Below are 21538 nucleotides of genomic sequence, written 5' to 3'. Positions count from 1 at the left end.
GTTCCCAGGCTAGGGGTCAAATGGGAGCTACAGCCACTGGGCCTATACCACAGCCACAGCAGTGCAGGATCTGGGCCATGTCTGTGACCTACACCACAGCTCAGGGCAACAGCGGATCCTTAACCCACTGAGCACAGCCAGGGATCAAACCCACCACTTCATGGTTACTAATTGGATTCATTTCCACTGTGCCACAACAGGAACTTCCAACTTAATATTTTTAAATAGACTTTACAAATAATCACCTAGGCAATGTCATCCTAGGCAACAATATCCATGAAATCATAATCTTTTATGTGCAAGTTATATTTTCCTATAATACAGTAAAAACATACTTAACTACTAATTTTACAATGTGGTTCACTTACCATCAAATTTCATCTCTAGGTCTTTCTTGCCACTAATGGTATACTTATTGCCCTTTGGAAAACACTGGGTTATTCTATTTAACTTAAAAATTTATATAAATTAATTTTCATTAAACTTATTACCAAGTTGGGAAATATGTTATAAAATTTTATATAATATATAATGAGGTACAGAAAGCATTAGGCCTTTCACTTAGCAAATACTTAATTGCTTTTGGTTGGCTTTTTTCAAATAAAAGCAACTAAAGATATAGAGACAAGGGAAACTTCCAAAGCCAAGATGTCTCCCTTCCTACTCTATATCCAAGAGCATCAAAACATGTTATTTAAGGGAGAAAGGAGCCCTCCACATGGGAAGAAGGAAAAAAGGAAGTATGACAAAATGTGAAATGGTTGCTGAAGGAATTATGGGTCACTTTTTCCTTTAAACTCTTCCTTTCTCTACCTGCCAAATTTATTTAGTGTGCTTTTGTTTTTTAAAATAAAATAATACAGTAAATCTTTTTGTTCCTTTAGATACCTTCAGATATAAACTGAATATTACTTCAACCCATTCCTTATAGTAGTTACATTTCTAATTTTATATTTTGATTCAAAAACAAAAATTTAAGTGAAGATACCAGTTTATTTCTTCCTTTTGATTTTTTTAAAGTATTGATATTTATACATAAGTTTCTGTGAATAATTATGTTACTATGTACTCTAAGTTCTCAAAGCACTAGAAATATGTGATTTGCTCATTATTATATGCAAAATGCAATCCAAAAAACTTAAATACTCTCAGTGGTTAGAGGGGAACACAAAAACATTGGGTTTTGAAAAATGGACCTAAAATTTTCTTGTAATGGTAGCTTAATTATTCTCAAAACTCTTATAGGTTAAGTGATATGCGGGATTTGCGATTAATTACTCTAGCAAGGATTAGGATGAGCTAGGGAGTCGACAGATGTACCTAGAACAATAGTATGATGTTGATAATTGCTGGAGCTGGGTGATGAGTAAATGAGTGTTATTTTTCTGTATTATTTGAAAAAATCTATAATAAAAGTTAAAACAAATGAATTTTTAAATTCTAAAAATGCATTATTACAGAGTGACAACTAAAGCAACCTCTGTAATATACCCAAAATAGAACAACAACAAAAAGCCTAACAAAGCTCCAACGGGTCTATAAAGTATTCTTGCTATTTTATTGGTATAGTCAAATAAGAAAACAAGTAGTTACGAATAAGTAGGACTATTTAAAAGTTGTGAGAAAGGTTATTACTGCCACCTACTGGATACTGTGGTTAACTACTTGCTATTAAAAAACAATCATTGACCAGGTCTCCCCATCCCACCGTAAAACTAAGCAATACCATCAAATTTATGTTTAGGTGTATGTTTATTGAGTAATATTAATTAATAATATCACATCATCTCTAATGGCATGAAATGTCACCCACAAAAGCTATAATCATAAAATTTGTGTTAGAAAGTACATTGGTGATCACCTCATGATGTTCTTCTTTTACAGAATATCCCAGATTTTGAATTGTTTTTCCAAAGGAATTTTTTTTTTTTTTTTTTGTCTTTTTGCCTTTTCTAGGGCCCATCCCATGGCATATGGAGGTTCCTGGGCTAGGGGTCTAATCAGAGCTGTAGCTGCCGGCCTACACCACAGCAACGTCAGATTGGAGCTGCGTCTGCAACCCACACCACAGCTCACAGAAATGCCAGATCCTTAACCCACTGAGCGAGACAAGGGATTGAACCCACAACCTCATGGTTCCTAGTCGGATTTGTTAACCACTGAGCCATGACGGGAACTCCCATTCCAAAGGAATTTAAATTGTTTACTTCTAGGGATAGACCAGAAAGCTAGGAACTAGTCCTAGCCCTTAAATTTGGTGCACTCTTTTTTTTTTTTTCATATCATTCTTTTAGAATCTTGACTTTTATTAAAAACTTTTTCTTTTATAATTTGGCTAATTGCATATACTGGTGATTCTCAACCCTGCTACATCAGAATTACCTGCTGAATTTTAAAATAAACTGATGCTGATAACAAAGCTAGAGATCTTTTTATCCAAGGTTAAAAGATTCATTAGTAAATAACAGTGGTTCTCAAAGTATCATCCATGGACCAGTAACACCATCATCACCTGGGAATGAACCCAAGCAGGACTCTGGGGGCCCTCCAGAGTACCAAAGCCTGTCCGTGCCCCCCGCTTCCTTGTTGTAGGGAAAAGGCTTTGGCCTTTGAGACCTTCCCCAAATTCCAAAGGGCAGGTTCAGTTTCTAATTAGAAGAGCAAGGGGATGCAGAAACAAAGAAAAAGCAGTCAAAAAAGAAGACTGCAGGGTCCTGGTTCCCCCTCAAGGGATACTCCCACCCAGGTGGAGGACGGTAACTGCAGGCAGAGCACAATCCCTGGATCCCAGACTGGCTGGACCAGAAGGCTAAGGACTGAGATTCCTGGAGCGTTATTACTGTTATCTCTCCACCAACCAGTGAGGGGAAGGTCACATACTTTACAGTCCTCCTTGCACGTTTTGCCCAATAAAAACTCTTCCCTGAAAACCTTGGGAGCGTTTAGGCTTTTTGAGCACCAGCAGCCTGTTCTCCTCGCTCAGCCCTTGCAATAAAGTTTTCTCTGCTCCAAACTCCAATATTTTGGTTTGTTTGGCCTCACCATGTACCAGGCATACAAACCTGGGTTTGGCAAAAGGAATTTGTTAGAAATGTAAATTTTCACGGTCCACCTCAGATCACTGACTGGTGCCAGGCAATTTGTGCTCACAAGGTGATTTGCATGCAGGCTAACATTTGGGAATCAGTAGTATTTACCATGCATTTTAAAAACATTTTACTCTTTTTATATATAAGCTTTTAATTTATTTTCTAACAAAAAAGCAAATACATTAACAATACAAAAGAGAAAGAGATTTAAGTGAAGAGTAGCCTAGAGTGATTCTTCTATTTTTCCAGAAGCACACCAGGATGAACATTCAACATTAGTTCTAGGTAGCCAATAGGAAAAATGCTCTAAGGGAAGATTAGGGAATAATTTATTCATAGGCCAGTTAATAAGACCCTGGAATGTTCTCGCCCAGAGCAAGTTTTCCAACCATATTTCTTGTTCTGGCTTGTTCTGCTCAAAAAGGCACCTTTCTAAGACAAAATTAAGACCCTTAGCCATATCACACCTTTAACTCAAGAATGTCACTTCTAGAAATATAGAGGAAAATAAGTGATGCTCAAAGATTTTCTCCAAAGCATTGTAAATAATAACGGTAGAGGGGGGGCCTGAAAGCAAGTTAAATGCCCCCAAACTGGGAAATGACTCCATAAATTAGAGCATCAACAGGATGAAATATTGCTCAGCTAGTAAAATGATGCTTTTCATATAAGATTTTAAATAATATGGGGAAATGCTTACTTTATAACATCATGTGTGTGCATGTTCCCTCTGTTTCTCTGTCTCTCTCTGTCTCTCTGTCAATTGAAAAAGACAATGGAAAGCACCAAAATATTAATACTGCTTATCAGGATAATATTCTGAGTGATATATTTCTTAATATTTATTAGCATTTCTAAAATTTTCAATAATACTATAGCTACTCTATTAGTCAGAAGAAAACCTACACATACAACAATAGGGCTTCTACTCTGTGAACTAGGATCTTTCAATCGGTACACCTTCCGACAACTGCAATTGTGAGAAACAAGTGGATACCTTTCCTCTCCATCCTGCCCTGCTCTTTTCTCTTCCCCCTCCTCCAACCCTCTTACTTCTACTTTCTTCTCATCAACTGTGCCAGAACCCTGTAAACTAGACAAACCAAGAAACGGAAGTATAATTACTCAGTATTTTAAAAACCTAAAATTGATCAAACAATTTAATCCATTTTAGAATAGATTAAAAGGAGGTAAAATAGCCTTATGGTTACGAGAACAGGCTTTAAAATCAGACAAACGTGGGTTTGAATCTTCGTCTGCCAGGTATGGGACCCCACACATGTTTCAATTTCCTTATCTATGAAATGAAGAGTGCCGCCCGCCTCTCCTTATCTATAACATGGAGTACCTCCCTCCTCCCTGAACTCCTGGAAGGACGAAATGAGAGGATGCATATAAAGCATAGTGGTAGGTACTCCAAAGAAGGTAGCTGCTGTTTTGCAGTTAATGTTACAGTTACTTTTAGTAAACGGCCTTTAAAATTTAATTCTCCTGAGGGGAAAAAAGCTTGGTGGAGTACAATGGTTGTTCACAGTCATTTGGACTTCTCAGACCACTAAAATTTCAAAAACAATTGGGAGACCTACATGGAGCTGTCAAGATATTCTTTACAAAGTGAGGGTTAGTAAAACCCACCAACAAATTTATCAGCACTTTTATTTCATATAAGAAGCCCTTTAACATCCCCTAAAAAAACTGGAAGAGAGTCTGAGAGTAAAGGAAATCATTCCCAAGAAAGGACAGTTGACACCTGCATGCCAAAATTATCCTTATTTTTTTGTTCATTTTGTCACATTCCAGTAAACACTTCAGGACCAACACCAGTTTACAAACTAGCACATGAACTTCTTAGCCTGATTCTTCATCCATAAATTGTTTTATCTACCTCATATTCATTCAACAAACACTGACAACTTGCTATTAAGCAAAGGATTTCAGGATCAAATGAAGTATACATAAAAACACCATACATGGTGCCTTGTATATTGCAAAGCACCATTAAAATATACAATATTGTTATTATGAAAAATACAAATACTATAAATTGATTCCTAGAGGAAAAAATATTTCCCATTCTCTGGTTTAATGGCTTAGTCATTTTCCATATTTGCGCTATCACAAATAATATTCAGAATTTTTAGAATGAACATTTTCCAAATTTTTTCTTTAGAAAAGAGTCGTATTTGTGACATGATTCTGTTCTTCTCTGTCTTATGGGAACTGAGGCTCTTACTTTTCCCTGAGATGGTATGGCTCTCAAGGGGAAGTTACTAGGCTGGAAACTGCTATAATTACCAGCATGTAGAATCTGAATTCTGTGGAATAAAATTTAACATGATCTAAAAGGTAGGTTCACACACAGAAAAATTTTATTTTCTTATGTTTGAAAGTACTGTAAGATTTTCCGGCGTTAAAATTCACTTTCAAGTATGATGATCAAGAAATAAAAAGACATCAGACACAGAAGTTAAAAGTTTTCTAATTTTCTCTGTTGCTCCTTGATTCACTGAAAACAATTTCACAATGTAACACATTTAAGCAGTTAATGTGCCACTTTCTTTTGCTTCTACTTCTTTAGGCAACAATGGCTCGATCTTTATCAACAAACCTTCGCTTGTTGAACTTCGAAGGAAAGCACGTACCACAAAGGGTCCTGAAAACAAGGACAATAATCAATTTTCATTTCATTCTGTAGATACTTAATGAGCAAATACAAACATACAGAAAGAAACCTTTCAAAACCTGTGTTATGTTTTCACTTGAAAAGTACTGACACTACCAAACAATTATTTTGAGTTGACAAAGGGAAGATCGTTTCATTTCTAGAGCAGAAGACAAACTAGCTATGCTCTAGTATATTAGATATTTATTGTTGAAACTAAATGTATTCACTAATAATTCATTTCTCTCTTCTAAAAAGTGATCATCCAGAATTCATTTTGTTGCAAGTCAACAGTGAAGGGAGCAGGTGGTGATATTTACATTTGATGGGGCAAGATTCTAAGTATTTATTTAAAACAGCACAGATGCTACCTCTGTGTTACCAAACATTTAGTAAAATTCCTTAAAAATTAAAAAGCTTTTCATAAGAACAATATTAAGGGACCTCATTTAAAATGGCAAAAAGAGGATAACTACCTTGCCTTTAGAGATTTACTGTCTATCATTCTACTCCTGCTATAGGCTCAAAGCTTCCTATCCTGAAATCGAAGTTCTCCGTGAAACAGAAGAATCTATTCACATACAAGCACTAGGTACTATGGTCATATCTAGCACAAGAGAATTAACAAATGAAGTATTTATACACGACTGTGTTTAACGCCCAAAGAAAGTTTAAAAATAGCTTAGGACTGTATTTATACTTGGTTTATAAAACTAAACATGACAGATTCCTATAACGGTAAGGCTGTAAGTACACAGTCAATTCAGGGTAATGGACCCTTCCCTGGCTTCAATCCACCGCAAGAGATCGCATCTACCTGAGGTAGGACTGTGAAAGGCAGACAACACAATGAGTTCTACACTAAGGTTCCTAGCATACCAGTGTTCCAGACCTATGACACAGCTTTCACATCTCGATCAAGCTTCACTGTTCTCCATGAATCACCCTGTTTATAAAAAGTGATTCTTGTGACATGATTAAAAACCTTGTTTCTGTTCTAAAATAAATAAGATTAAGAAAGCCAACTGCTAATACCAATGACAAAGCGAATGGTCTGGCCTCAAAATATCATCTATCTCATAAATGATTTTAGTTTCTACTTAAACACTAATGAAAGTTTAAGGCAATCAGTTACAGTTTTCTTTCAAATTTTATTACATTTAATGGCAGAAATATATGGGAATTTATAAAGGTTTCAGGATGTATTCCTTCTAATGTTAAAGAGGTCTCGTCTCTAAAAAACTATGACTTATTAACAAGGTAATTAGGAACCCTTTGGAGCATTAAATTTTATTTCCTTAATCTCTGGAAACATCATTGTTATTGCAGTTGCATATTAACTGGATTGTTTTCTTAATATTTTAGATTTTTAAAGTATTAAAAGACTATAGGAAAGTCTACCTCAGTGAACCACTTACCCAAGTTCAGTGGTCTTTGCCTACAAACTTCATTGATAACTGCTTGCAGATTGGCAGCTATCTGGTCACTTGACATATTCAGCTGAAAGAAGAGGATAGATAACATTAATGATGTGAAGGTGAGACAATAATAAAAATTCTGGTAACTATATCAGCATTTATTCCAGACTATTTTTTCAAATATTCAACTAACACAAATTATTAAGAGACTCTGCTCTGAAAGAAAAAACTTCCACACCTCTTCTTTTAGAATGCTACATTTACATGTCTTTACATGTCAAAACTTAATTACCTTTTAGAACATATTATAGCAAAATGTTTTTGAAGTTGTTCCACTTGAGATTTCTTGAATTTCAAGTAATTTTCCCAAAGCATTTCCCAGAGCAGAATACATCCTATCCCCAAGGAATGAGTGATACTCTTTTCCTGAAGTTATTATTTTTTAAAAGAAACTAGGAAAATGGAGTTCCCATTGTGGCACTATGAGTTAAGGATCTGGTGTTGTCTCTGAGGCCACAAGGGTTTGAGTCCCCAGCACAGCACAGTGGGTTAAGGATCCAGCCTTGCCACAGCTGTGGCATAGGTGGCAGCTGCAACTTGGATTTGATCCCTGACCCAGGAACTTCCATATGCCACAGGCACAGCCAAAAAAGAAATAAAACAAAAACAAAAAACTAAGAAAATATTTAGCAGTTAGTGCTTTCTAAAGTCGAAAATGAAACTTCTAGACCACATATATTCAGATGACACATATCTCACACAGAGACATTTTCAAGGTGCTATGCTAATACTCTAACTCTGCAATGACAACTGTCCCACTACCTAGCAAAAACTGCAGTAAGGAAATATATACTGAATGAGCCCAATTGATAAAATGCCTAAATGCAGCACATCTTTGGAAAATTCTTGAGTTTATCACTCAAATTCAATGCATGTTATTCTTCTTAAATATACCAGTTAAAATCAGTTCTATTACATTCCAATGTAGGAGGATTTTACACTGTCAAATGAATCCATTTTTTAAAATTCATATAAAACTTATAATAGTGTAATTGACAAGAATTACAGAGTAATAGTTCAAGTTCAAATAAGAATTCTATTTTCCAACGACTCTTGAGACTATTGTGAGAAATGTGGTACATAAGCCTAATTCCTTCTAAAAAAAAATATTCTCATCATTATCAGACAACATTTATTTGACACTCACTTGGGCATAATGTAGTACCAGACCCTAACTGAGAAGGTTTGGACATTATTGGATGAATTTTCACTTCAGGCCAATCCACAAGTGGGAGTTTTGAGAGGAAAAAAAAAAAAACAAGCAAAGCTCAGTTCTCCTTATTAAATCCATAGACCTTAAACAATTTAATTTGCAGTGAAGCAGGTAGTTCACTTCCAGACAAGACACCTTACATTTGCTATGTTAAAGAAAACACAAAACATTATAAGAGTATCAACATTTATCCTTTCATTACTTAATTCTCCACTTTACCTCAAAACATCCTTCTTACCATCATCAACTGAAGTAACCATTACAGCTCTAAGAGCTCCTTCACCTAAGAGTTCCTTTACCCTCTGTTAAGTATGGGAATGCAATAGATACAAAAAAAGCAAGAAGTCCAATGTATATTTTCTAATAGTTACAAGCTATACTGTTAGACTATATAGGCAAACTTCTCAGTTTTTGTAAGAGTTTTCTGCAGACTTTTTGTCATTCCTACAGCAGATGCCTTCAATGATTTCATTAAGTTTAAAAGTATATAAATTGTTTGAAAATATAGAGTTTTGTCCAAATTTTAGCATCTCTAATAGTATTATGTCTTCAGCTGAATCTTAAAATATATTTAGAGCCATTTTGCTTTTTCTTTTAGATATTCTGTAAAGTTATATGATTTATGGGCATACCTGTGATTACGCAATTGGCTACTAATAACAAGATAGTTGTGTAAAAAAAAAAATGTATGACTGCATGCATTTTATCAAAACTTGCATAGGCAATGTATTTGGGCTGACAATGATCTAGAAATAACGCAGGAAAGCAACATTTACAAGCTTCTCTGCCAATATCTGTTGCTCTGCTCTTCCAATAGTGCTTTTCCATGCCATAACATTTTGTAGTCTGACAAAAGGACCATTTTGAGGGGATGGTATTATCTGTAGATTCTCAATAGCAGAGCATAAAACTTGGTACAGCAGGAAAAAAAAGGTGGGGGGTGGGGGGAATCGGATGACCTTGAAGGAGATATTGAACTATGTTAAGCACCATATTTGTGTATTTGAATATATCACAATATAAGCTATGTTTAGCTAAAGTGATTATCCACTACAGGGCAAACTAGTTATTCCTCGTTCTGTAGCCTAAGTGTTTTTAAGAGAAGACTAATTTACTGAACTCTCTCTTCTGCTTAATACCTTATTATGTCTGAAATAAAGCAAACTAGATGGAAGACTTCCCAAAGATGTCAGGGTGGTGGCTCAGTAGATACAGGTGAACTCTATCTCTACTTTAACTATTAGATTCCTCTTTTCCACGCAATTCCTAACCTTTGTCTGCACTTTCTACCATTATGAGAAAATGAAAAACATATGGTTCTTAACCACTTTTTGTCCCTTTGAGATGCAGACATATTCAGGACAAACCGTGGTCATGAGAGTGTCTAAGGCAGTGATTCTCCAACTTATTTTCAGGTTATCCAACGTTGCTCCAGAAAAATGCACACAGGAACACAAAAATTTTAGCCCACACTTTTAGGGTTTTCAAGGATTCTTTGATTAAAAGAAAGAAGAGAAGAAAGGCTCCTGAAGGAAAAGGTCTCAGTTGAAAGAGATTCCTGGGGCCACACTTTGAGAACCACCAATGCCAATGTAAGTCTGCTCAAATACTTTGAAGGACTAAGGACAACAGCAGGGAAAAAGGATTCAACTTAATTTTCTGCATGTTACAGAGGACAGAACTAAAAAAGAAACACAAAGTATGTGTGCATAATTTTTAAACAATCACATGTTCCTCTCAAAGCAGCCACCTTCCGTCACTGTAGAGGTTCTAATAGCCTCTAGCTGACTGAACCCCTCTAACTGGAAGCTGCATCGAAAACTGCTCCTTTGCGTAATCACTCGTTAGAATATCTGACCTCCAAAATCCCTTCCAAAGTCAATGTCCTAAGATTATATAAAGGGTGGCCTAGCATATGGCTTCTGCAGATGGGCCAACACTCCTAATTACCTGTACTCCTGACAGTCTAAACCAAGAAAAGGAAAACAGTCTATCTCCCATACAATATTAAGGAAAATGGTGGTAATAATAATAATAATAATAACAACAACAATAATAAATCAAGCAGTTCTATTACTGCTTTACTTTAAGCCAACTCTGTTCTTAGCATTACATAGATATTCTCATTCATTTCTCCCAAGCAGCCTAAAGATGGGTACCATGATTATTCTTCTTTAACAATTAGAAACTGAGACTTTGAAATCTCTGTAATTTATTCAAAAGCAAACTCATGATTAAGAGTGACCCAGCAGCTATGTGCATAACCTCTAAAGGCAGAGAAATGCGACTCTGAACTCTACTTCTACCGCTTCTAAGTGTGTAACTCTGGACACAGCTAGTAAGTGTTGGTAGTCCTTGTGAAAACTGAAGTATCAGTTGTTTGGAAAATACAAATGAGTTGGTATACACTAAGGGAAGGAAAAGAGGAAACTAAATGAAATACCAAAAGGAAAAAAATACACATTTAAGTTGGAAAAATATGAATCTTTCTTTCTGCCTAATGAATCCTTTTCTACATTCCCAGCATTTAGATGTTAACAGCAAACAATTTAATTACATCTACTTGGCCTCCACTCTGTCAAGCAGCATGCTGGAGACTAGCAACAGAAAGACGAATAAGATACAAACATTACATCAAGGCGCTTACCATCCGGTCACTAAAATATAGCAGGACATTTGCCACTCTATATGAACAAAGTGCCACAAGGGTACAGAGGAAGAAATGATTGACTTTGACAGGAAAGGCTTCACACAGGCGATATGTAAACTGAGTCTTAGGGAGTTCTCTTGTGGGGCAGTGCATTAAGGATCCAGCATTGTCACTGCAGCAGCTCTGGTTGCCGTTGTGGCTTGGGTTCGATCCCTGACCCGGGAACTTCCACATGCTGCAGGCGCAGCCAAAATAATAAATAAATAAACTGAGTCTTAAAGGATGAAGAGTTCTGAAGGACAAAGAGAATCTTCTAGGCAGAGGGAACAGCACGAGGTAATGTGAGAACAGGCAGATCAGGTGACCAGGAGGCAGCTCACTATAGCTAGGCCCAGAGTTACGGACTCAAGTGCCTACAGAGGCCAGAGCAGGTAACATGCATGACTGAAGAGGACTGGGTTTGAGGGCATATCCATACAGGACCTGCAGGACACAGGCTATGGGAGATGGACAGAACTATACCCTAGGGAGGAGGCAGTAGCCATTCAGTGCTAATAGAATGTTATACTGAGGGCTTTGAGGCCAATTTTAACAGAACTCTTGACTTGTCAAGAACAACTAGAAATCTGGATTTCTGTGTGTGATATCATCTAGTTTTTAAATGCCAATTCAATAAAACAAAACAAGTCTGGAGGCCAAATTCAGCTGCCAATTTGTAACTCTAGACTTCAGGTTGCATCACTGAAAATAACAGGAAATACTGAATTTGAACTTGACATAGTGATCTAAGACTATGTTGCAAAAAAGATTTGAATGTAAAGCTAAAGATCTTAGAATATATTCTGCCACAATGAGAAGTTGCTAAATGTTTCCAAGCAGACAAACAGTATTTCCAGCCTATGTTTTAGAAAGAATTTTAGAGGAAGGGGATAAAACAGGAGTTGGCAATCTCTCTCTGTGAATGCTCAGATAGTAAACATTTGGGGCTTTGCAAATACTCAATTTTACTGTTGTGGGACAAAAGAAATCACAGACAATACAAAAATGAATGACTGGATCTGTGTTCCAACAATACTTTACTTCAAAAAACAAGTGGGAGTTCCCTTCAGGCTCATAGGTTAGTGACCATGACTAGGATCCATGAGGATGTGGGTTCAATCCCTGGCCTCGTTCAGTGAGTTAAGGATCCGGCATTGCCGTAAGCTGTGGCGTAGGTCCCAGACTTGACTCAGATCCCTCATTGCTGTGGCTGAGGCATAGGCTGGCAGCTGTAGCTCCAACTCAACCCCTAGCCTGGGAACCTCCATATGCTGAAGGTGCAGCCCTTAAAAGCAAAAAACAAACAAACCCCCCCAAAAAAGAAAAAAAAGGGGTCTGCTGGAAGTTTGCAGACCACTGGTGTGAAAGATAGACCAAAGGAAAAGTGAATGGGCAAAAGCAACCATTAATTTTTGTTAGAGCAGAAAGCATTTTTGTTTTGTCATGTTCAAAGAAAAGCTCTGTAGAGTGTGGACAGACTTTTGGCATCCTACAACACATTTACTATGCAGACGAGGCCCTTGTGACCACAGACCCTCTAATCTGAAAGGAAAGCCTCCCTTTCTTCAGTTTTAGATACCTGTGTCCTTCTCGCAACCACTGTCACTGTTAAGAGTCATGAGGGCTACTCCCTAAACCAGAAGTAGAGGCCTTCTCCTAGAGCTCTGCTGGGGCGCTCTCTGCCTGCCCTGATGTCCACTTCCAGGTTTCAGGCTACGCAGAAATCAGGCCATGTGACAACACAAACAGAAAAATGGCAAACTCATCACCAATTTGGTGGTACTTCAAATTTTTGGCCTTCCCTAATTCATCTGCTACTATTTACTTTTCAGAGTCTTCAAATAGCTGCTCCATGCATTCTGTCCAGGTATTATAATAGCTGCACTCACTGAGAGAGACAGGGTGTCATGTGATTATTCCACAACCTCACTTAGAACCAGAGCTTCCCAGACTCAGGTTTTGTGTATTTATATTTTAGGGTTGGCAACCTTTTTCTGTAAAGGACCAAAGAGTAAATATTTTAGGCTTTGAGAGTCACATATGATACCTTTTTTATACAACCTTTTAAAAGGCCATTCTAAGCTCACAGGTGGTAGAAAAACAGACCATAAGACCATTGTTTCCCAACTCTTATATTAAAATATATTATTTGTCTCCAAAGATATGAAAATTCGTGCAAAAACAAGCTGTGGTATGAGTTATGCTTTATCCCACTTTAACAAATTAATATCTTTATCAAAATCTAATGGTGCTATTAGGCAGAAGCAGCTTTCATCATTGCTCATGATAAAGCTGTTTGCAAAATGCTTAATTTTGTGTTTACATTTATTATATTTCATAATTCATAAGAGTCATAGCTATTTTGTTATTTACTGTAAATATTACATTACTAAATTTATATTGTATGTTTACAAGTAACACTAATGAAAGTCACAGGGAATTATTTTTCAGATCCATTCAATTTCTTCTACCAGGATTTGGCTAAAGATAGAAGTAAAAGCTATCATATTTGCACTGGTTTTTAAAATAAACCTAGCACAAGAAAGCCATGTTTGCAGTGTAACTGTCAACAACTTAATAAAAAACAAATTGGCAAACAAAAGAAAGCAGGTCAGTTGACTCTCCTATCAAATGCTATGCCACACATATTTCTTATCATGCGTTGTTCTATTAATCAATGGTCACTACACATCGTTGAGTTAATGCAATGAATTTTTAAAAGTTCGCTGTTTCTCTCAAATGGTATGGTTTTTCTTATGCTATTGTTTGTATCTGATAGAAGAGAAGAGTCACACTTCCAATGCCCAAAAGTTCTGGATACTTAATCATCTGAGTTCATGACAGTACAGATAAGAAAACTGGAAATGATAATAAACTATTTTTGATTCTACTATTTCTACTAGTAAGAACACTGATAAAAATACATCTAAATGATGGAAACTAAAATACTAGGACTATTCATCCCAGTTAAATAAATACATATCTCTCACAATAAAGCATCAAGCAAAAGGGTGGCATATGTTGAGTCCTAGGTAAATATATCCTCTTAGCCTCATACTCCAAGACACCTAAGATCCATTGCCGATCTACTTCTTGATTGATAATAAGAACTAAAAAGTACAGAATTTGACTTTTACATTCTACAGTTTATTTTCCAGTTTTCAATTTCCTGATCTATGACACAGTACACTGTACTATACCAAAAATAATGCAACCAAAGAAAAGTTAATCATCAACTGAAGGAAATGGAGGAAATAGGAGAGGAAAAGGCAGCAAGCCATAAGCCAATGAGCTGCCACCTTGTATCCAACTATTGTTTGTATCTAATTGATTTAAGCAATATTCCTTGCTTGCCCCTTTCTCAACTTATGTACCTAGATACTTCAAAATAAGCCTTCGATTTCACGTGCTATACTTTCCACATCTTTTGTTTAATGACCTCCAATACATTCACTCTTCCTGTTCTAACATGTTCACTAAATCTGAAGGCTCTGATTTCAACACAAGATTTTACTATGTTTATATTCCCTTGCCCTGAACTTGTTTATTTTTGTTACCATATACTTCATCTTTTATCAGCTGCCAAGTTGACAATATTCTTCCCACAAAACAATCCATTATTACACCAGCAAAACATAGTAATACACACCAGTGAATGAACCATGTCTACAACTTTAAAAAGCAGTGGGTGGCGGGGGTGCACATCAAAGACGCTGCCTTTATATGATGTATGTCAAAGATCCAGACAAGAAACACTAGTTAAATCAGGTCTTGGCATGATCTGGTATAAACCAAAAGATGAGCTGTCTTATGCTGTTTCCTTTTTTTTTTTTTTCTTTTCTTTTAAGAAAATGAGCTTAGGTTTGATTAGCCAATAGCATTATTATTTATAAGTCCTCAAAATCTGGATGTTTACATGATTGTAAAAGGGCTACTAAAACCAGTTGTTTTACCTTTTAATGCTATGATAACCATCATTCATGCCAAAGCTAGACTATTGCATTACTTTTAAAAGATGTTCTTCAAAATTTCAATTATATTTAATGAAGTTTTTAGAAGTCTTCCTCAATCCAAATTATTTAAGATTTTATATTCTAATTGCATATTAACAAATTAAAAGAACAGAAATAGCAATAGCTTCTAAATTAAAACAATAAGTAGCATACATATTTTGAAAGTACACTGTTTCTTTAGAATACTTTACTCCTTTACTTATTAACTTGATTTTATAGGATACTAATAGGAACCTATCCTATGATACAAGAAAATAAATAGGAAGAGGAGGACTCCACTCACTCACAGGAAAAATCAATGTTTCACAACAAACTTGCTGATGCCACAAATTTGGAATTAGTAATAATTCAAAGACCATTGAATGCATTTAAGAAGTTTTCTGATGTGATGAATGACTAATAGGAATAAGAGTACTGGAAAATACTTAAACATCTTTAGAGAACACACTTTTATGTTAAAAACATTGTTTAATATAAACAACTGGTTTGTTAACTACACAGCACTTATTAATTCAAGCTGCATCTATCAAGCAATATTTTTTGATTTGATACGCTGCGTTGTCAAAATTAATTAACTGCATCTCACTGAAAAACTTCGATGGTATTCACGTCCAACTAATTCATGTTAATTTTCTTTTTTTTTTTTTGGCTTTTTTTGTTGTTGTTGTTGTTGCTATTTCTTGGGCCGCTCCCGCGGCATATGGAGGTTCCCAGGCTAGGGGTCGAATCGGAGCTGTAGCCACCGGCCTACGCCAGAGCCACAGCAACGCGGGATCCGAGCCGCGTCTGCAACCTACACCACAGCTCACGGCAACGCCGGATCGTTAACCCACTGAGCAAGGGCAGGGACCGAACCTGCAACCTCATGGTTCCTAGTCGGATTCGTTAACCACTGTGCCACGACGGGAACTCCAATTTTCTTACAAATTTAATTCTATTTGTCATGTCTTTCCAACATGTAGGTGGATGAACAAGGAGGAAGGGAAAAGCAGAAAAGAAAAAAAAAATAAAAACTTTGGGGAGTTCCCATTGTGGTACAGTAGAAACAAATCCGACTAGTATCTGTGAGGATGTAGGTTCAATCCCTGGCCATGCTCAGTGGGTCAGGGATCTGGCATTGCCCTGAACTATGGTGTAGGTTGCAGACGCAGCTTGGATCCTACATTGCTGTGGCTGTGGCGTGAACCAGCAACTGCAGCTCTGATTCAACCCCTAGCCTGGGAACTTCCACCTGCAGTGAGTGTGGCCCTAAAAAGAAAAAAAAGAAAGAAAGAAAAATTTTCAAGAGCTATCAAAAGAAGGAAAAAAACAAAAGGAAAGAGAATGAGGGAGGCAGGAAGAAGGACAGGAAAGGGAGCCTGAAAACGGGTATCAAAAACAAACTACAAATTAGAAGGAGGCAGGAAGAAGGACAGGAAAGGGAGCCTGAAAACAGGTATCAAAAACAAACTACAAATTAGAACAGTTTTTTAAAAATCATGTCAAGAATGTACATATATATGCATGACTGGGTCACTTTGCTGTACAGTGGAAATTGACAGAACACTGTAAATCAACTATAATAGAAAAAATAAATATCCTTTAAAAAATCTCAAATTATTTTCATCAAAGTACCAAAAATTAACAACTCTCTCTTCATCAAGAGTAAAACCACCATGGATGTTTCAAATGGGAAGAAAAACATTACAAAGCTGCTCAAAAGCCTATTATTATTATTCTTGAATTGTCTCATCTAAACTCCTCTTGCCTAGATTGTGGCCAGAATTCTGAGAACCAAGTCAGAGAAGGGTGGGTGGGGTGGAAGGAACGATTTCTCAACATTCCATATACATATATCTACTTAATCTATTTTCAATTTCCTCAACTCCTAATCTTCCTCAGCAAGAGATCCTTGTTTTAGTCTTTCCCACCATATGCCAGTGTCATGAAATAAGTAAAAATCTTCACTAGTTTTCAATTAATCCTATTCCATCCCCACACAGACCAGTAACACTCAGTTCCAGAGGTATCTAGAGCCGTATCCTAGTCTTCTCAAGATCCTGAAAATTTAGATTGTATTAATTTCTTGGCTTTCTCCCTTGTTGACTCAGGAGTTGACATTCTCTTATCAGTTATCACTGTGTGGTGTTCAATCCAGAGTTACCTGGGGGTCTCAGAGCTCATGTCATTCTTAAGCATCGATGGGATACTTGGAAAAAGAATATTAATCTTATAGGCCACAATGAAAAATTTCTCAAGAAATGCTTTTTTTTTTTTTTTTTTTTTTTGTCTTTTTGCTATTTCTTTGGGCTGCTTCCGCGGCATACGGAGGTTCCCAGGCTAGGGGTCCAATTGGAGCTGTAGCCGCTGGCCTATGCCAGAGCCACAGCAACGCGGGATCCGAGCCACGTCTGCAACCTACACCACAGCTCACGGCAACACCAGATCCTTAACCCACTGAGCAAGGGCAGGGACCGAACCCGCAACTTCATGGTTCCTAGTCTGATTCATTAACCACTGCACCACAACGGGAACTCCCAAGAAATGTTTTAAAAGTAGAAACTAAATAGGATGCATTGTTCAACCACAAGGCAAACTAGAACATAGCAAAAATTTGAATAAGTCAAAAAAGGTTTCAAATTTTAAAATACTCTCCCAGATAAGAATAAAAAGTACCATGCCAGATTATTTAGAAACTAATGACAAGAAAACTAAATACCAAACATGCAATTAGAGGCAAGCTCACAAATTTAAAGTCTTTCATTATTAGGGGGAAAAAAATCCTCACAAGTCTCATATAAAACTTAGAAAACTAGAAAACCAACAACGAAACAAATTATCAAGATTATAAAGAAGAGCAAATCAATGACTTGTAAATTAAAGAACAGCAATAAATTCTAAAAACTATACTAAAAAATGTACTTTAAAAAACATATACAGGAGAATGTCCTATACTTAGACTATGCATGTGAAAATATTTAGGGGTGAAGTATTATGTCTACAACATAATTTTAAGTGGTTCAGAAAATCAAATAATATCTATTACTTTCTCTAAGCAAAATACTTAGTTTTTCTAAGCAAACGTGACAAAATTGGTGAAATCTAGGTGATAAATATAAATGTGTTCATTACACTTTTCTTTCAACTTTTCCATTCATTTAAATTTTTTCAAAATAAGAAACTGAGGAAAAAGATATGCAGACATTGTAGGTATTTGCAAATAAGAACTTAAGTTCTTTCAAATAAGAGCTTAGCTAGGCTTTATTAAGCAATAAATCCCATGAAAATGTGTGGTATTTATTTTCGTATCTGAAATGTTATACATGTGATTTCTCTAGGTTTTCTTTTCCAAAGTTCTATGACCCCAAGGAGACCCCAATGCTCTAAGATAAAATGAAGATAAATCAAGATTCCTAATTTTATGATGTTTCAAATACATTACAGTAAAAAGTCATTTTTAAAAGCCTCACTTGTATGTGCATGTGTACTTGAATCACTTTGAAGTGAAAAATTAAAACATAAAAAGGTTGACTGGAAATATGCATGTCCTCACTAAACACTCTTTTGAAAACTAAACACTTTTTAATAGAGTGTAGAAAACTCCACTAAGTTGCTGTGCTGACACCAAAGCACTTATAAAGGGGCCAAAACTACAAAAAAAGATCTGAACCTGAGATTTTACAGTACACCGAACCCTTTAAAAGGTCCACTGTGCATTTTAACATAGATCTACATTTCTATCCTCAAATTCTATCTAACTTTATTAATCCCAGAAGATTTATAGGTTAGAGTTGATTTGAAAGTCAAAGTCTAAAACCCACAAACCCTAAAGTACTTGTCTACACATCTAAGACTGTATTGAACTGAATTCACACCTAAGTTAGCTAATTGCTACTTGAAAACATACATACAGAAACATGAGTCGGATTTTATAGGCTTTTTTAGGAGTGTACATAATAGGCCATGAGAGTCATAATTTATTATGGTATGAAATACTATGACAAGTTAAAGACACCAAATAAATATGTTGCAAATATTCCTTTAACCTACAGTTCATGTCCTCTCTTCTTGCTATGACAAGTCCTATTGTGCCATATATTACAGCTCTGGTAATTTTTTTTTCCTAGTGAAAAGTTTTATCTCTGATCTCCATCACTCTCAACAAATGAAACCTAACTACAACACTATCACATTTTTTTAAATTATTTTTGTTTTTTTCCATTATAGTTGGTTTAGATTGTTCGGTCAATTTTCTACTACACAGCAAAGTGACCCAGTCACACAAACACACACACACACATATATATATACATTCTTTTCCTCACATTATCCTCCATCATGTTCCATCACAAGTGACTAGATATAGTTCCCTGCACTATCACATTTGTTTAATTTGTTTAATTTTAAATATGTGAGAAAGTCAGAATTAACCAAAGTGAAAGGAATGAGAGAATATGTTATTTTTTGACAAATATAAAGGTATTATGCATGCCTCTTAAAATGAGAAAGTCAGTAGAAAATCAGAAAAAACTTTTACCTTACAATAAAGGACAAGTTAAAAAAAAACATTCAACAATGTTTGGGCTGGCTTACAATTACACTTACAAGTGATCTGGAAAAGTAGGCTGAAGGCCAAGATTCTTAAACAAGGAATCTATCAGTGAGAAAAACAAAGTGTGTTTTTGAGAGCCTCATAGCTAACATAAAATGGAGCTAACATAAAAGTAGTATGTTATAAAACACTAACAAACACCCTTTGAAAATTACTTCAAAGTCTATTCTGGCAGCTTTCTGCTATATCTGGACACTGTTTAATATTTTTGTGTAATGTCAAAATATACACTAAGTATTTTTATAATGCATAAAAGACAAGATTCTTAATTCTGAGACTCATTTTGTGAAATTCCAGGAATTAAAATTTTTGCTTTCAATATTACTTAATAATAAGTGACTGTTTAAAAAGTTTAGTGTAAAAAAAAAGTTTAGGGTAGGAGTTCCCATCATGGCTCAGTAGTTAACAAATCCTACTAGGAACCATAAGGTTACAGGTTCAATTCCTGGCCTTGCTCAGTGGGTTAAGGATGCGGCGTTGCTGTGAGCTGTGGTTTAGGTTGCAGACGCGGCTCAGATCCTGAGTTGCTGTGACTCTGGCATAGGCGGGCAGCTACAGGTTCAATTAGACCCCTAGCCTGGGAACCTCCATATGCCCTGGGTGCGGTCCTAGAAAAGACAAAACAAAAAACAAAAAAATAAAAAGTTTAGCGTAGATTAATATTTATAAAGTAAAATATTGATTCACTAAATATATATTTCTGTAAGGGTATTAATGTTTATGCTGTAACATTTCTGGAAGAACAAAATAAAATCATAAATAGAAGTCCCATGAGAAAAGAATTGGAGAAGGATTTCAGTGTTTCCTTATACATTTGTGCAAGCTGCTTAAATTTAACCAAGTGAATACATTAATTTGAAATTTTTAAGTGTCAAAAGAGTTATCTGGGTAGAATTATGACTACTATATTGTTTTCTAAATACTAAACTCAGATAAATCATTTTAAAATTATCTAATTACTATCTGAAATTACACTACTATTTAGAATATATATACTAGATCGCTTCTCAGCCTTTTAGCTAAGATCAAGTATAGAATATATATACTAGACAAGTACATATTATGTCTCAACTTTTCTTTTTTTTTTTGGCTGCGCCAGCAGCATGTAAAAGTTCCCAGGCCAAGAATCAAACCCACACCACAGAAACCCAGGGCCACAACAGTGACAATACCAGATTCTTAACTCACTGTGCCAACAACGGAACTCTTCAACTTCATTCTCTTAGAATATGCCTTAGTTTCATTTCTATTTCATGGATAGAAGCATAATTTAAATTTTTAAAAAGCTAGGGTCCAGTTGAAGAAATGCGCTTTTTCTGCCCTGTAAACCTTTTAGTTTTATGCTTTGTTTCCCTTGAATCTGATCCCTTAGCAACTTAACTTACTTTTATCCCAACCAACTTAGTCTTCATGCCAAGAAAGAAAAAAATTGGTAACTACATGAGAGCCTGAAAAATAAAATATTCCAATAATAGTCTATTCTGTCAGCATGAAGTTCAACAGATCATCTGAGTGACATATTCACCACTACGAGTATTTGATCTGATAACATGCAGACATAACCAGTCTCATGAATATATAAACCATAGGTACAAATGGTAGGAAAGATTAAGAAGGAAACTAATTTACCTGAAAGTACTGCTGATAAATGTAATATATTGGCTGGCTATAAGATCATTAGTAAAGTTCTAATACTCAAAGACATTAGTGGATGAGTTCTAATACTCAAAATGCTAATTCTCAAGTCAGATAATGAAAAAAGATCATTCAACTGATTGTATCCATCACTTTGATACAGAAGAA

At 35.8% G+C, this 21538-nt stretch overlaps 1 protein-coding gene across 18 annotated transcripts in view; it reads right to left on the bottom strand.

Annotated features, from left to right (window-relative positions):
* Positions 1-21538, bottom strand: part of MRPL1 (mitochondrial ribosomal protein L1) — a 189627-nt gene that overhangs the window by 78211 nt on the left and 89878 nt on the right. For 10 of the 18 annotated variants that reach the window (XM_084972616.1, XM_084972617.1, XM_084972613.1 and 7 more), the window contains 3 exons: positions 7170-7251; positions 5698-5742; positions 3790-3845 (listed from right to left, as the gene is read on the bottom strand). In XM_084972616.1, coding sequence (XP_084828742.1) covers positions 3799-3845; positions 5698-5742; positions 7170-7251 — 174 coding nt within the window. In that variant the 3' untranslated portion in view covers positions 3790-3798. Of the gene's footprint in view, positions 1-2316; positions 3846-5436; positions 5743-7169; positions 7252-21538 lie in introns of those variants that run through there. The other 8 variants (XM_021100620.2, XM_003129122.7, XM_021100618.2 and 5 more) reach the window with 2 other exon arrangements.

The sequence above is a fragment of the Sus scrofa genome, chromosome 8 (genome assembly GCF_054392235.1).
Source record: "Sus scrofa isolate SSC_HxYL_T2T_F1_AM1 chromosome 8, Sscrofa_HxYL_maternal_Yorkshire_Landrace_v2.0, whole genome shotgun sequence".
Lineage (NCBI taxonomy): Eukaryota > Metazoa > Chordata > Mammalia > Artiodactyla > Suidae > Sus > Sus scrofa.
This window is presented reverse-complemented; position numbering and strand designations above follow the sequence as displayed.